The sequence below is a fragment of the Olea europaea genome, unplaced genomic scaffold (assembly GCF_002742605.1).
Source record: "Olea europaea var. sylvestris unplaced genomic scaffold, O_europaea_v1 scaffold2481, whole genome shotgun sequence".
Taxonomy (NCBI): domain Eukaryota; kingdom Viridiplantae; phylum Streptophyta; class Magnoliopsida; order Lamiales; family Oleaceae; genus Olea; species Olea europaea.
Window position 1 is genome coordinate 74,310 of NW_019243032.1, and position 17,303 is coordinate 91,612.

At 30.0% G+C, this 17,303-nt stretch overlaps 1 protein-coding gene across 1 annotated transcript; it reads left to right on the top strand.

Annotated features, from left to right (window-relative positions):
* Positions 1-7,907: 7,907 nt before the first annotated feature.
* Positions 7,908-11,621, top strand: LOC111382368. The gene is made up of 2 exons (XM_023006314.1): positions 7,908-8,937; positions 11,368-11,621. The coding sequence occupies exons 1-2, from the start codon at positions 7,908-7,910 to the stop codon at positions 11,619-11,621; spliced, it is 1,284 nt and encodes a 427-aa protein (XP_022862082.1).
* The last annotated feature ends 5,682 nt before the right edge of the window (positions 11,622-17,303 follow it).

A 17,303-nucleotide genomic window follows, 5' to 3' on the forward strand; every position in this document is an offset into this window, starting at 1 on the left:
CAGCCACCAAAAAGGAAAAGAGAAAAAAAAAAAAAAAAGGTTGTTTTCTGCGTGTAAACCAATTTGGAATTGGTTTCTGCAACCAAGAAACCAATTGTCTTGTGCACAATTAATTATATATTAAAAAAAAAAGACCAAACAAACAAACAAGGTAAGAACTTCATTTAAACCCAATTTACCATGAAATATAAAAAATCTGTTCAAATCAAATTTGTTATGGGTTGTATAAATAAATAAATAATCAAAATTCGAGAAAAAAATTCAAGAATTTGAAGGATAAGAATTTTATCAAATTCACGTTTTGTTTTCAAATGTTCCATTTGCATTAATTTACTAATCGAATGTTTGAGATCAAATCAAATAAAAAAATCGAACAAATCAAAAATAAAATCCAAAATTAAGATTTATTAATTTATTTATTTCATAATAAATAAATAAACCTTGAGGGGGCATTCGTAGACATAAAAAAATAATAAATAAATAAGATAAAATGGATTGGGTCGATTTAAATTATTAGCCCAATTAAATTTTAAGTCTACTAAAGTCCATGGAAAACCGAAGGCCCATATCACATTTTAAAATAAACAAACAAATAAATAAAATAATAATTACTAAATTATCCCTTCTAATTAAATGTAATTGAGTAATTACTAAAATTAGCACGAATTCTCCCCTATAAATAGGACCAATTGTCCATAAGACAGGGGTAGAAGAAGAGATTAAATCGAAGCAAGAAAGAAAGTAGACAACGTAATCACAAAGTGTTGAAGAAATTTCAAGGCCGAAGGAAGGGAAGAAATCCTTTCAAACCTAAACTCGGTGAACCCCAAGAAAATTAAAATATTCTTCGAATCAAACAGGTTTACGCTAAGTCCAAGAAGATCAAAATTTTCTTCAAATCAAATCAAATTCAATTCAAGTCTAAGTCCAAGTTTCAAGATTCAAGTGCTAAACAAGTCAAGTATTGACAAATCAAATTTTCAACAAATTTTCGAAGACCGGGATTCAAGTCACGTGGCTCCTCGTCTTCAAATATTCAGAAAATTAATCAGATGATTTTTGCAACTTTGCAATTACAAGAAGGTCAATATCACTTGTATTTATCAAAATACAATTTGTAATGATTTCGGTATTTTAATACACGAAAATTTGTCGTACAATTGGTTATATGTTTTTCCTTTCGATCACTTGAATTGATTGTTTGTAATTAATACGCTAGATTTTTTAGACATAAATATGCATTTTCTTGTGATGAACAAAATATTAATAAAATGACTGTTCGAAATCAAAATGATGAAAATGGTGAGAAAATATTAATGAAGCAATGTTTTTTAAATGTAAATCTTAATTTTCTTGGGTCAAATATAAATCATTCAAATATCAAAAACAAAGTATTTGATTTGTACAAAGTTTGATTGTGCCTCTCCAACTAAGAATAATGTAGGAGGATCGCTTTTGATCATCAAACCCATATCATATGTGATCATATTATTAAAGTTTTTTCATTTTTTAAATTGATAAAAATTATTTAATCAAGACGCATTATGCAATGAATCTTTCATGTAATCACTGCATCACTTGCTAGCTAACCACTAAATCACGTCTAGAAAGCATTGAAATTAATAAATACACTAAATGAGTTATGATGTAAACCAAGCAATTTCGGACAATATAATACATAATGTAACATAGCGACGAAATTAGAAATTAAATTGAGATTTAGTGATCCTAATTGAGGCAAAATAAAACTTAGCATCTCAATTGAGATTTTACTGAAAGTTAAGTGACCCTGATTGAATTTGCCCCAGTTTTTCTATATTTTACTATAGTTGGGAGGTCGTTTTGTAAATTAAATTAGAAGAATGGGGGTATTTCGAAACTTCAATCTTTCAACGTCTTCTTTGAATTGTAAATGCTCTGACAATTTACTAGTACAATGTCAATTTTTAAATGTTTCTTCAATTGTTGTATATTAGAATAGACAGATGTGCATGTGCAGTTTCCCAAAGTTATTGAGATATTTGAATCAAAAGAATCCTCGCACGTGCCCACTCAGTCAAAGGTGAAAATGCAGTGATTTCATTTCACAAGACTTTCTTTAAGCCAGCTTAAAGTAATATATATATATATATACACACACTACCGTAAAAGAGAGAATGAGGGTTTACTGTTCATTTTTGTCATACTCATTTTCACACTTAATCAGTTTGGGAACTAGTTTGGGAACAGGAAAAATGCTATTCAAAAATACTGTAGGACTTTTGTCAAATGCTATTGTCCACTGTAATATTTCTCCGTTGCTTTGAATCTGACACGCCATACTCTTTCTCCTAATTCTCACACTATTAACTATCAAACATATCTTATATATTTAAATTTTGAAAATTATATTAATTCTGACATACTATGCTGTTTCTCCTAATTCTCACGTTATTAACTATCAACCATATCTTATATATTTAAATTTTGAAAATTATATTAATAAAACAGAATTATTGTAAATAAAATGAAAAAAAAAATATTCACTTAGTGTATGAAGGAAAAAAGTCATAACACATAATTTTTCTTGAGCAAAATGTATTAAGAAAATTGTTGCGAAGAAATAATATAAATATTAATAAAATAATTATTTTTTGAAGAAAAATCTATTTATACGCAATTTTTTTTAAAATATACGCTTAATGTCAGTTTAACTATTTTCGATACTAATTTACATCTATAATATATTTCTCGAAATGAGTTTGGAGAGAATGTACAACATTTATCGATTCGACTATCGTATAATGGTCGATGAATTTGTTTGTAGAGTTAACTTGTTATCGAAAATTTTGAAATATACTTTGAAAATGTATATTTTGACGTCCAGTAACATTTGGTACGATTAGCCATTTTACGCACCGTTAACGACGTGTAATACTATGTCGCAAGTACTTCAATATAATATTAAGAATGTAATATTTCGACTTCGTTTGATATCCCGTAAGGAGACTGAAAATGAACACAAAAACATAAGTTTAAAAAAAAAAAATTAAAAAAAAGCAACATGTAGTAATCCTCCGTGCATGGAGGATTGACAGGTGTTTTGCTTTGTTTTTTCCTTGTAAGTTCTTTTATTAATATATTTAATTTTAAACAATTAAATATATTTAAATATTTACTTACAAATGTTAATGTTTATATTTTTTACCTATAAATAATATTTACCGTTACAAATTCTTTATTAATTTTAAATAACTTTAGCTGATTTTTTTACTTATAGTGTAATCTTTTTATTAATATTTAATTTAATAAACTAAATATATCTAAATATTTATACTTAACAAAATTTAAGTTAACATTTTTTTTATATATATATATTAGTAGCTGTTGCAATTATATATAAGAGATTTAGAATCTAAAATGTAAGGAGTTACTTACTATTATAGTAGTAGGTAAAAAAATTGGTAAAAGTTATTTCAGATTAGAGTTAAAAAAAATTGTAATTATAACTCCGATTTTAAAAAAAATGTAATTGTAAAAGTTATTTATAAGTGAAAAATATGAGCTTCGATTTTTAAGAATATATTTGTAAAATGTAAATAATTATTTACGAGTACAAAGTATGCTCCAAGTTACTTACGAGTATAAATTTTTTCATTTTTTTTCTAAATTGCTCGATTAAAATGATTTCAATTTTAATTATTTGTATTTATTATATTTTTTTACTTCTTTTCCGGTGGATTGGTGGAAATTATATAGCTTCTTGTTGAAAAAAAAACTCAGAATAATATTTTTGTCACGTACGTTTTCACATTGAACTGGTTTGAAATGTTTGGTTCAAATGGTTTGTCTTTTTCATTTAATATTATAAATAAAAGAAGCTATAAAAAATATATAAAGTAATGTACTATCTATCACTTTCTCAAGTTATCTAGTCTCTTTCCTTCCTTCAATTGGATTGATTTGTCTCCAAAGAAAGAATTTTCCATATTTAAAACTTTCGATATTCTTCTTTTTTTCTGTACGAAAGAAATTTGTGTAGTCGTCATCTCGATCTTGGAGAAGAAAATCATGGAATTTGTAATGATAGTGTTTGGGTATGTCCTTGAAAATTTTAGTTTTTGTTTGTGTTTTTTATTTTTACGTTTTTATTTATTTATTTAATATATATTTTTTATTCTGTCTACAGATGAAAATTTAGCTCCGTTCATATTTTCCTACGTAATGTGAGGTATGTTATTCTTTGTGTATATACATGAAAATCTAAGTAAATTTTTCTTTATTTGTTGGATATAGCTATGAAGGTTTTAATTTTTTTCTTTTTTTTCTTTCATATGTATTTATTTCTTACTATTTTTTTCAGGTTTAATTAATGTAACATATTTTTTTTGTTCTGCGTATACAACTTGACTACATCTTTCTTTCTTTATCGTTATCTACATGAGAAGTTTAAGTTGTTTATGTTTAATGAAGATTACAACAGTTTGGTATAGGAATGTTTGATTGTTATCATCCAGTTTATAGTTCTTTTTTTACGTGCATTTTCGAGGAGGATTGTTGATTTGTGGAATGTTTCTTAATATGTATTTGAGTTCAGTCAATTTAGTTTATACTGTGTTTAATGTAATATTATCATTATTGGTTGGTTTTAAATTAAATTCATAATTTCTTCTATTATTGAAATCGAAGGTCAGTTCATTGTTTTCATGGATTCTTTCTAAAAATCTATGAATGAAGAGTCTGGTCGTTTTGATCTTCAAACTTTGTCCGAAAGCACAAGTCAATCATATAATGCTTTCATTCGACAACAACAAAATCGAAGGCATGCGGATAGGAGATATCGAAATGAAACTGTAAGTATTGATCGTCATAAAAGAATAAATGATCATATGTTATCTACAAATAATACTTCTGAAGTTGATTCAATGCATGAATATAGAATACATTCTGAGGCATCTACTTCGAGTGAAGAAATGATAAATATTTTTGATTATGAATTACATGGAAGTTCTAATTTGTTAAGTGTACCAGCAACTGCATATGTATTACCAACTTGTGCTTATTGTAAGCATTGTGGTGCACGCAAATTGTATAGAGAGACTAAAGATTTTTGTTGTTCTGATGGAAAAGTGAAACTTTTTATGCCCGATTCACCGGATGAATTGTATACTTTATTTACGTCTAAAGAGCCTGTATTTATGGAATTTAAAAAATATGCACGTTCATATAATAACCACTTTGCGTTCATTTCATTTGGTGTAAAGTACGATAAAAAAAACTGTTTAAAGCATACAAAGGTATCTACACATTTAGAATTCAGGGACAAGTATATCATTATGTAAATCAACTTATGCTGGAGAATAATATGCATTGTTATACGCAATTATATTTTTATGATACAGTTAATGAACTAGAAAATCGTATGAAAACTTTAGAACACTTGGTAGAATCTATTTTATTTATTCTAATCGAAATCTTGAAGGTAAATTTGTATAGTAAATTTTTTTGGTCTTTAAGCAATATAAATGATTTGCATGAGCATAAAATTCAAATAAGATACCATGCAGGACTCGATCAGAGAGTCTTTAATACTCTGTCGGCATCTCAAGTAGCTGCTATATGGGTTGAGGATGATGAAAATGGAAATATTTGCGTTCGTGATATTACTATATATGGTCATTCTGGTGATTCGCATAGGGTTCATTATTATTATGGTTGTTATGATCCTCTACAATATCCTTTGCTCTTTCCTTTTGGTGAATGTGGTTGGCATGAAGGCATTCTAAGATACGAACAAACATCTTCTCAAATTGCACAGTTTGTGGACAATGTTGCTGATCCTAATGTAATAAATTTTGCGGCTCAAATTATTGAAAAAGAGGCTACAGGTTTGCTTATATACTTTCTTGTGTCTATTATATTTCTACAAATGTGATATTGAAAGTAAATATAAAATTTTATTCAATCTCGCTTATGTAGTGCTGAAGGATACGAAGAAGAAACGGTCTCAGGTATCATATCGTGAGTACTATTCGTATAAGTTACAAATTAGGCCTTCTGATAAGTCTGTGTTGCTTCACTCTGGTAGACTTTTTCAACAATATGTTGTGGATATGTATGTTAAAATAGAGACATCCAGATTAAATTATTTTCGTAGTAATTAGAAACAAATTCGTGTTGAACTTTATCAAGGTATCGTAGACAGTATACATAATGGAGAAACAAGAGGGTACAAAATAGGAAAGAAATTTGTTTTACCACAATCCTTTACATGTGGACCTAGAGATATGTTAAGGAGGTACTTAGATGCTATAGCTCTTGTCCAACGTTATGGAAAACCAGATTTATTTATAACTATAACATGTAATCCAAATTGGCCAGAAATTAAGCAAGAATTAAATCATAATGATGAGATTCAAAATCGACTGGATCTTATTGTACGTGTATTTAAAGCAAAATTAGAAGAACTTAAAATGATTTATACAAGAGAGATATTTTTGGTCCTATTATAGCTCATATATACGTGATTGAATTTCAAAAAAGAGGTCTCCCTCATACACATCTGTTGTTAATTTTTAACAATGGTCATAAAATTTCTTCTACTGAACAAGTTGATAAAATAATATCTTGTGAAATTCCTAATAAAAATATACATCCTTATCTTCATTTAGTTAATGTAAAACACAGTATGCATGGTCCTTGTGAAAACCTAAATCCTAAAAATATATGCATGGAGAAAAATAGTTGTAAAAATAAATATCCAAAGAATTATTATAATAGTACTATGTTTGGAGATAATTCGTATCCACTGTATAGGCGGCATAATAATGGTATCTATGTTAAAGTGAGAGGTAAAATGTTAGACAATCAATGGGTTGTACCATATAATCCTTATTTAAGTGCAAAATTTCACTGTCATATCAATGTTGAAGTATGTTCTTCTATTAAAGCTGTTAAATATTTATACAAATATATATACAAAGGACATGATCGTATTAATTTTTTGGTCAGCAAAAATGACATAGAAAAAGACATTGATGAAATTTCTACTTACCAATCTGTTAGATGGATATCTCCACCTGAAGCTATGTGGAGGATTTTTGCTTTCAATTTATCGAAAATATATCCAGCTATTTGTGCTTTACAACTTCATATCGAAGATCATCAATGTGTAACTTACAAAGATACAGACAATTTATCTTCTATTATTGAGAATGAAAATACGAGAAAACTATGTTAATTGAGTTTTTTCGAGTAAATAAAATAAATGAATTTGCTCGAATGCTTTTGTATCGAAATTTCCCAATGCATTTTGTTTGGAATGCATCTAGCAAAACATGGACATCTAGAAAGAAGCAAATTGTTGTGGGATGAATTGTCTCGGTAAATCAATCTGAAGGAGAACGGTATTTTCTTCGTCTTCTTCTTAATCATACTAGAGGTCCAACATCGTTTGATGATTTAATGACTTTCAATGGGGTAAATGTTGGTACATTTCGTAAAGCTGCGCTTCTTTATGGTTTATTAAATGGAGATACTCGTTGTGAAGAATGTTTATCTGAAACTATTATTTACGAAATGCCTCATTCTTTAAGACGTCTTTTTGCTATGCTTCTTACAATGTGCAATCCAAATAATCCTAAATTACTATAGGATAAATTTAAGCCTTATATGACAGATGATTATGTAAATGAAAATATGCCCGTTGAAGTTGTCGAAGTACGAGCTTTAGAGGATATAAGTTCTATTTTAGAATCACTTGGTAAAAATATAAACGATTATGGAATTGTGCCATTTAACGTAAATATAGACGATGATGAAAGATTGATGAGAATGGTTGCAGAGGAAACAACGAATTGGATATTGAAAGAAACTTTAGTTGTGTAGCAACGTTAAATAAAGAACAACAATTTGCATATAATACAATTATGGAAAAAGTACAAGATGAATCAAGTGGAATTTTTTTTATCAACGGTCCGGGTGGGACAAGAAAAACTTTTTTATATAGAGCACTCTTGGCTGATGTCAGATGTCGTCATTTCATAGCTTTAGCAACTGCATCGTCTGGAGTGGCTACATCTTTATTGCCTGGAGGTCGAACTGCTCATTCAAGATTTAAAATCTCTCTAGAAAAGGTAGGTGAAATCAACTGCTCTATTAGCAAGCAATCGGCATTAGGAACTTTATTGAAAATGTGTAGGCTAATAATTTGGGATGAGGCACCTATGGTAAATCGTTGTGCTGAAGAATCTGTAGATAAAATGCTTAGAGATATTACTGATTGTAAATTGCCTTTTGGTGAAAAAGTAGTAGTTTTAGGAGAAGATTTTAGACAAATTCTACCAGTCGTACCTAAGGGAAACAAAGAAGACATAATAAAGGCTAGCATGATTTACTCGTATTTGTGGTCGTCTTTTGTACATTTAGCACTGGTTGAAAATATGAGAACGAAGTCTGATCCCATTTTTTGTGAATACTTACTTCGAATTGGAGGTGGAATAGAAGAAGAACATACTTGCAACTGTATTAAGCTACCAAATAGTATAGTTCTGCCATTCGAAGATGAAATTATGTCTTTAAAAAAATTGATACAATGTGTGTTTCCCAATATAGACACATATGCCGATCATTTATATACGATGGTCAATCGTGTTATTCTTACGCCTACAAATGAATGCGTTGACTACATTAATGGACTTTTGCTTGAACAAATTCCTGGTCAAAGTTTCACGTACTATAGTTTTGATGAAGCAATTGAGAAATTAGAACAAAGCCTACATGAAGACTTTTTGAATACTTTGATACCTAATGGTATTCCACCTCATGAGTTCAAACTAAAGATGAATTGTCCTGTAATGTTATTACGAAATATCAATCCTTTCGAGGGGTTATGCAATGGAACACGCCTTACCTGTCGAAAATTTGAGAGAAATGTCATTCTTGCTGAAATCACAACTGGTGAATATCGTGGAAAACAAGTTTTCTTACCTAGGATCCCTTTCATACCTCTTAAAATTGATCGAACTACGATTCCATTTAAAAGGACTCAATTCCCAATTAGACCATGATTTGCAATGACAATAAATAAAGCACAGGGTCAGACACTTGATTTTGTGGGTTTGTACCTACCAGAACCAGTTTTCTGCCATGGTCAATTATATGTTGCATTGTCAAGAGCAAAAAAAAGCAGATCTATTAAAGTTCTACTCAAACCGTCCAATGAAAATCATACGCACAACTCATGTACTAAAAATGTTGTGTACAAGAAGGTTCTTTCGTTCATACATTCATACAAATATGTTCGATTTATTGGAATTTCTTTTTTTGTCCGTGATTTCTTTGTTGACTATGCTAAATGAAATGCTTTTTTTTTCCAACTACAATACAGATGTTAGATTATTCTAGAAGTTGATGAATGGAATAGAGTGGATCATATTTGTAAGAATTCTAACTGATTAGCATTTTGAAGTTGTTATTCAAAATATAAATGACATTCGACTTCAAAACATTTTTTTTCAAAGTATTTAAATCAATTTAATTTATGCAGCATATGGACATTCAAATTTATGTGAAGAAAGTCAATGAAATCTTGGTGCATAGGAAAATTATTGGAGCACACTCTTTTCAAAAATTGGTTACCCGAGGTAAACCAAGCTTTCAAGTTTTCAGATTTAAAGATAACTTGTGATGGAGACATAAATAACACAAGTTCTTCTGCACCAAAAGAAAAAAAAAATGAGTGGATGATGATTGAGATATTTTAGAAATTTTTGGCAACAACTATTCTCTTCTTTTAAATCATATAGTGTTTAAACTGTCTAGATTAGAAATGATATATAAATCAGGGTGTTTGGTTTTTTTTATGGGTGCTAGATAACATCAATTATTGTTGCAAGCTTTGTTGATAAATCTTGTATTTATTTTTGTCTTCTATTTAGATCTATTTTCATCCAAGTAATCTATACCTACAGAAACTTATGTTGTAAGTGACATGATTTCTTATATTTAGTTGTCAAAATTAAAACTTTTTAAGATGGTAAGTTGAAATTCACGTTGATAAACAACTAGCAAAACAATAGTGTTTAATGAAAACTAATCATAAAATTGAAAATTAGTATAGATATGAAACTATTATTAAACTATATCATTAACAACAAAAGAAATATATATATATATATATACACACACACATACAAATGTACCGGGTGAGACCGCAGAAAATGTGTGGTGTGTCGCACCCGCACAATTATAAGCAAAATTTTTTTTTCTTCCACACTTGAGTATTAACAAAATGTAAGAAACTCCAATTTTCAAATTTCACAAGAATCTGGTGCTGACTTGTTGTGCGAAGATATCTATTTTTTCGTTTGCACACGGACAATGTGCGGGGCTACACCGCACACCGCCGCAATTTTTTTGCGGGGATAGCCGCCAAAAAATGCACATAATTGTGCTACCCCACACAATTTTGTGCGGATAAACTCGCACATTTGTGAGGGCTACCCTGCACACACTGTCTGTGCAGGCTACCCCGCACAACATTTCGTGCGGGGCTACCCCGTACAAATGGTAGCCCGCACCATTTGTGCGGGTAGCCCCATACAAACTGTGTCTGTGCAACCTCACATAATTGTGTGGGGTGGTCAGCACACCCTCACTAAAATGAAATCTAAAATAAAATATATCATATTTTTGTTAAAGATTAATACAAGAAACAAAAAAGTATTATCTCTTTCTTTTATTTTTTGCTCCCACAAAATCTTGCAAAACATTACAAATCTTGCAGAGTCACGAGAATTCTATAACAGGTGCCAAAACCACTGCACATATTATGTCTATTTTTACAACTGTGAGAATACTTTGTTTATTGTACATGTGAACCTCTCGTCAAATCATTGAAAAAAGCAACGTACATTTCTTTCGCTTAAATACCTTCACATACCATTTGTTTTCACCAAAAAAATTTAAATATTTTTACTTGCAAGTTACACCAGCCCAACTTTGCTAAAAAAATTCAGGTGTTGTCTATTATTTTTTCTTACTTTTTACATATATTTTTAGTTTTACATAATATCTAATTTTCAATATTTAATTGTGTTTTAAATCATATGATGTATGTAATTCTTTCTAAATTTAGTAGACACAAAAATGGATGTGCCAAATAGCTTCTCTAAAATCATTGATGTTTCACTAAATCATAACATTCGTTTTGTAAGTTATATAATAATTTCTATTTCCAGATTTTTTATACTCTTTTATTAATATTAATGTACAACTTACATTTTTTTTCGTATCTATAGATGCTACCTACATCTTTTATCAATTACTGGGAACCAGAAATAAGTAACACACTATGATTAACTGCATATGATGGTATAATCGTCACAGTACAGTTAGAAAGAATTGAAGGAGAAATATATTTGGCTAATGGATGGGAAGAGTTTTTCGATCATCATAACTTACAGGATGGTTATGTTGTAGTATTTGAATCTAATGGAAATTCAATGTTGAATATGAGGATATTTGATCATTCTAGAGCAGAGATTACATATGACTCAAATTATGAAGTAGATGACGACGATTTAAATATGGATAATCCTGCATTTGAATTAAAACTTACGCTAGATCATAATAACCTTTGAGAAATTGTAGGTGTTATTTTTAATACGTCATTCTTTATTTACCTATTCCACATCATTCTTAATATTAGTAAATCATTAATCTGTGTTTTCCAATTTATACCAGGAAGGTTTGCAAAACACGATTTGCCAAGACATGTGCAAAATGTTCGAATACTCGACTCTTTACTTCACTACTGGGATATCACCGCAAATTCAAGAGAAAATGGTGTAATGCGCCGACTTAGTGTAGGTTGGACAGATTTTCTGGCAAACAAGCAGCTACAAATTGGCGATACATGTGTATTTGACCTATTAAATAGGGAATATCCAATATTTATGGTTTATAAAAAAAACCATAACAATAGGACTTTAATACGTCTATGAAACATTTTTTTACTACTGATATTCCTAGCCAATAATGTTTAATTTTTATGTTTATCAAGTAGTTAATTATCTCATCGACAGTTTCATAGACTACATTTATTCCTTCTTTTTTTACATCATAATATTAATAGTGTACACATCATTGACATAAAGGATTCATAGACAAATTTTGAAGTTATTTTTCAAAAAATGAGGGATACTCCACGAGCATTCTACTTAAGAGCATTCGAAACTGAGCTTAATTCGTCAAATTATAGATTTGACATTATCTTCATGACAGATTTGACAGATTTAGACCATAGAAACACCCCAAGTGAAAAAAAAGCAACAAAATGTTGAAAAAAGCGTCTAGACAAATTTTGAATATCCATGCACAATTTTTCACTTTAAATTTTGAATTTACATATTACACCGAAAATAACCTTAAGGTAATTTCAAATTGTTTATATATTACAAATTCTTCACATTTACAGTAAACAACTGAAATATTGTCTTTCATTTACTTTATTCAAAGCAAATAAACAGCTAAAATATCTATGCACAATTTTTCACTTTTAAATTTTGAATTTATGTAGTTGCACCAAAAATAACTTTAAGCTAATTTCAATTTGTTTACATATTACAAATTCTTCACATTTATAATAAAAAACTAATCAGGAACTACGGGGATGTAGAAAATATTCATTATAACAAACGTCTACTACAATCTTTCTTCTATATATACTCATCTTGTCTGCTTGAACTGTTTCTAATGGATAGTTTAAAACAAAGTATTCTATGTATTTGAGTAAAAATACTGGAGAATTTGCCCTGTACGAAAGAATTGTTTTCTGTTAGACAAAATAAATAGTAGGAGGTAAAATTATAAATCAAGAAAGAATAAATGTTGTCAATTTAAATGCATCGAATACATACCTGTTATTTGCGCAAGGTAGGCAAGGTATAATTTTCAAATTGAGCCTTTTGTTTCTATGCTTCCTTAAATCCGGTCTCCTAGAAGAAAAATTGCTGAAATTCAATGAAATTTAGACTATTTCAACTAATGACTTTATTTGTTCCCTGATTTCTTCTGTGTATGAGACTCCTCACTACAATTGTATATTTGAACTTTCCATTCCAGAAAATTAACAAGACAGAGATTCCAATTTTCTGCCGTATATAAACATGGAATTAATAAATAGTTGCAAGCTATCCATGAACGCCCGCCCACCGGCAAATCACTATTCATGTATTGCTGTAAATTCGCAGTTAATAAATCCTTTTGAGAATGGCTAAAACATTCTGCCATCACATTATGTTGCCACATCAATTGGGCAGCACATTCATGTTCAAATTTGAAGTCCAGAATTGCATATTCTTTGGAAACAGGGCTGCAACCTTCATTGATCAACTTTCTCAATAGCTTTAATTCCACTTCTATATGCTAATACAATAAATAGAAATAAATTAGATATGCTAAGCATAATAAAATTAATTCAGCCAGAGACTTCACTAACTGCAATATTGATATCTTTGGTTGCATCCATTATTGTTTTTAGTGTATCTCTTCCATATAAGTTGTCATTTCCTACAATCTTCTAGTATGCACTATATGTATATATTGTAGTTTAAATTAATACTAAATCAATGTAATACAATTCATAAAATACAATCAAATTTCTTACCTAGATGGATTGCGCAGCACCTAATCTCTTATTGTTGTATATCTTTCCACGAGATAATCTTCTAACGGATAATCTGAATACTTTATTTTCTTATTTTTCTTTTTTTTTTCTGGATATTCCCACCGATGGAATTTGTTGAACTGGTGCTTTCTGGCCACTACTAGAACTAGGAACATCCTGCAGTTGTGAACAAGCAATAGTTTCCAGTTTTGATTCCAAATCATCTAATTGATTCATCACATTTTCGTTTTTGTCGTCAATGTAAGTGGTCATTGAAGTAAAATTGCTGTTCATATAAGATTGCATGGAAGCAAAATTGTTGTTTATATAAGACTGCGTTCCCAGATACTAATCTTCATGTCATTTTTGTTGTTGTTGAAGCATTCCTTGATACTACTCTTCGTGCCATTTCTGTTGTTGTTGAAACATTTCTTTTTGTTGATCAAGAAATGCTTGATAATGAGCATCTTCTTCTTTTGTTTCTTGAGTAGTATGATGGGAATGCATGCCAGATTGGAAGCCCAAACCCTCGTGTTGATCTTCATACCATTTTTGATGTTGTTCAAACATTTGTCTCTGGTTTTGAAGAGTTTCTGCTTCCTGTCTTCTTGATTCATCAACTATGTCTGTCTTCAGATTATGATATAAGCCAGACATATCTGACACTACATGCTGCCTATACATACTGGACATTTCTTCCATTTCTTCTCTTCTTACATAGTTGAAATCAAGAGAAGAACAACTAGACTCTTGAAGTCCAATTGAAGTCTTCGCTATTGAACTACCAGCAACACCTATTTGTTGCTCGTCCATATGTTCTGAAATTTGTTCCTCATCCATATGTTGTGGAATTTATTGATGTGCATTCTCAAATTCTCTACCAACGATACCATCCAAAATAGTATGTTGGTTATCAGTTGGTGATGATAAAATCATAGACCAAACTTTGTCCAATTCTACTTCAATCTACAAATATAATAAAAAATTATAATACTTTCCTCTCCCACTATTAAATAATTAGATAATTGATAGTCAAATGTTTATCTAAATTTATCGTACCTCTTGGGTAGTGAAAAATTGCTTTACTCTTCTCTCACTCAAAATTTTTTTTAGCTTCCATTTATGCATTCTTGAGCCTGTGATGTCTTATACATACGTCGTCCAAATTTGTCTCCAATTTGAGGAAATGCTTCATATATCCAAAACTACAACAGAGAATTCAAAATCAATATTAAATACGTATAAAATCAAAATATAGAGTAAATAAATAAATTTAAAAAAAATACCTAAAAGGCAAGGGGATATCCATGTAGTATATATTTACATTCATTTTGGCCAGACTGTTGCATTCTTTGTATTCTTTCAATATGTGATTGTTGTAACAACTTCAACAAAACAAAGTATGTCTTACAGCTCCAAGGATACAGCAAAAAATCATTTAACTGCTCAACCATGCCTAAAGTTTTGTAATCAATATATCTATTTGTTGGTGTCAAAACACATTCTACCAACATCATCAATCCCAATTTTAATTTATCCTCTGGATGTTCACACAATTGGAATGCATCGTAAAGCATTCTCATGTTAATTCTTTTTTTGCCTTTAAAATATTGATCTCTAAGTCGAGAGTTGTTGGGATCAAGATTAACAGATTGTTCATGACAAGATAATCCTATGATTAGACAAAATTCTTGCAAGCCAAAACGAGCAAAATGATCGTGCAACCTCACCCACACTTCATTCTTTTTACCACAGTTAACAAACCTCATTATAAATTCATGTATAAGTTTACTACTGAATTGTTGCTCTTCATCTCTATACATATATCCATAAAAAAAATCCATGAAAACTCCTATCGCTAGATATTAAAAGTGATTGCTCATCTGCTTGAAGCAATGCTATACAATCTTTTACATATTGGTAATTGGGGGTATTGAGTGATAGTACCAGAATACCATTGGTTTGGTGACAGTATATAATCTAGAGACATCTGCACAAATAATAGAAATGAAAAGTGTCATAGCATATACCAACATATCTTCGTGATTTCATATAAGTATATATCATATATATCGTGTAAGCTAGAAAAAAAATTACTATCAATGCATATCAATTATCAGATTTAATATATATTTCTAATTCTAAGATTTTGTCTCCAATTTATATAAAAAATATTATAATTTAACTTTAAAAACAAAAAAAAATATCGGGGAGTTATTGGTGCGGGGACTCCCCACACAAAATCCTCGCACAGATCTGTGTGGGAGCCCCCGTATGCAATTGGTGTGGGACTCCTCGCATCGGTATTGCGGGCGAGGACTCTTACACCACCGCGTGCGGGTACTTCCCTACTTACTTTCCATACCATCAACTTCATTTTCGACACGAACTTCACCTTTCTTTCACAAATATCAACGACTAAAAATAGTAAGTTATTCATATAAATAACATTATTTATAAAAATCAACTTACCTTAGGATTTGTTGCTTAATTCCACAATATAATTAGTTTGAGATTTGAGATGAATGAATTGAAGATGTAGATGAAAAACGAGTTATGAATTTGAGGTGAAGAAATAAATTAGGTTGATGAAATAGTTACTAACATTAATTACATTTGGCATTTTTCATTTTGCAAGATTCTTTCTTTTTTTGGCATTTATCTTTTCCCTGCAAGAAAGAGACATGTTTGTTTTCATCCTCTATCACAAGTGCCATCACACTGAAAATGATACTTAACTTATCGAGAATAATTAGATGCGCAATCTGGCCATTCTGTCCATACTTATTTATTGAATTTCGGACGGAGATAAAATACATGCACAACAGGTAATAGGAAAAATATTCCTAATTTATTGGCTAATCTGTGATTTTACATAGATACTGCATTCTTTTGTTTTTAGTGAAAAAATACTAATAATTAGATTGGGTAATCGATAATCTAATTCTTAAAGTGTAAATCAATATATCTTAGGTCCTTGTCATAACCCTTCAAAGTTTTTTTTTAATATTTCTTTCCATATTTCATAAAGTTTTGAACGTATTTACTACGTTTATAGTGTCTTGTCAAACGTCCATCACTGCGATTTTTTTTGTACACTAAAAATTCCAGAGGTTCGTTGTTCAGCAGTTCAAATATGCATGTATCACCCATTTCTAATTCCTTCATGGAGAGAAAATGTGCCCATCCTATAGTGAGACATCGTACCACACCATTTGGCCTTAAATTTGTGGTGATATCCCAATTTTGATGTAGACAATCGTGAATTTTTACACTACGTACGAACTTTGGCAAATGCTGACTGGCAAATCTTCCCGGTATATACTACAATACCATGAATGAATTTTTAGTCTTGAGGTCATAATTATAAACTTAGTATAACTATAGAATGAAAATATTTATTCAAAAGGAAAATTACAATTTTTCGATGGCCATATTTACGGGGTGTTAACTTCACTTCGAATACAAGATTATCCATATTCGAATTGTTGCTTTCTTCACCTTCTTTGGAGACGTCCGACTCATATTTCAACCCAGAATCATCCAATATGATCACGTTAAATGTCTAATTTCCGGTATATTCAAATATTAGGCAATAACCATCGTGTAAATTGTGATGATCGAAAAATTGCTCCCATCCACCAGTTAAATAAAA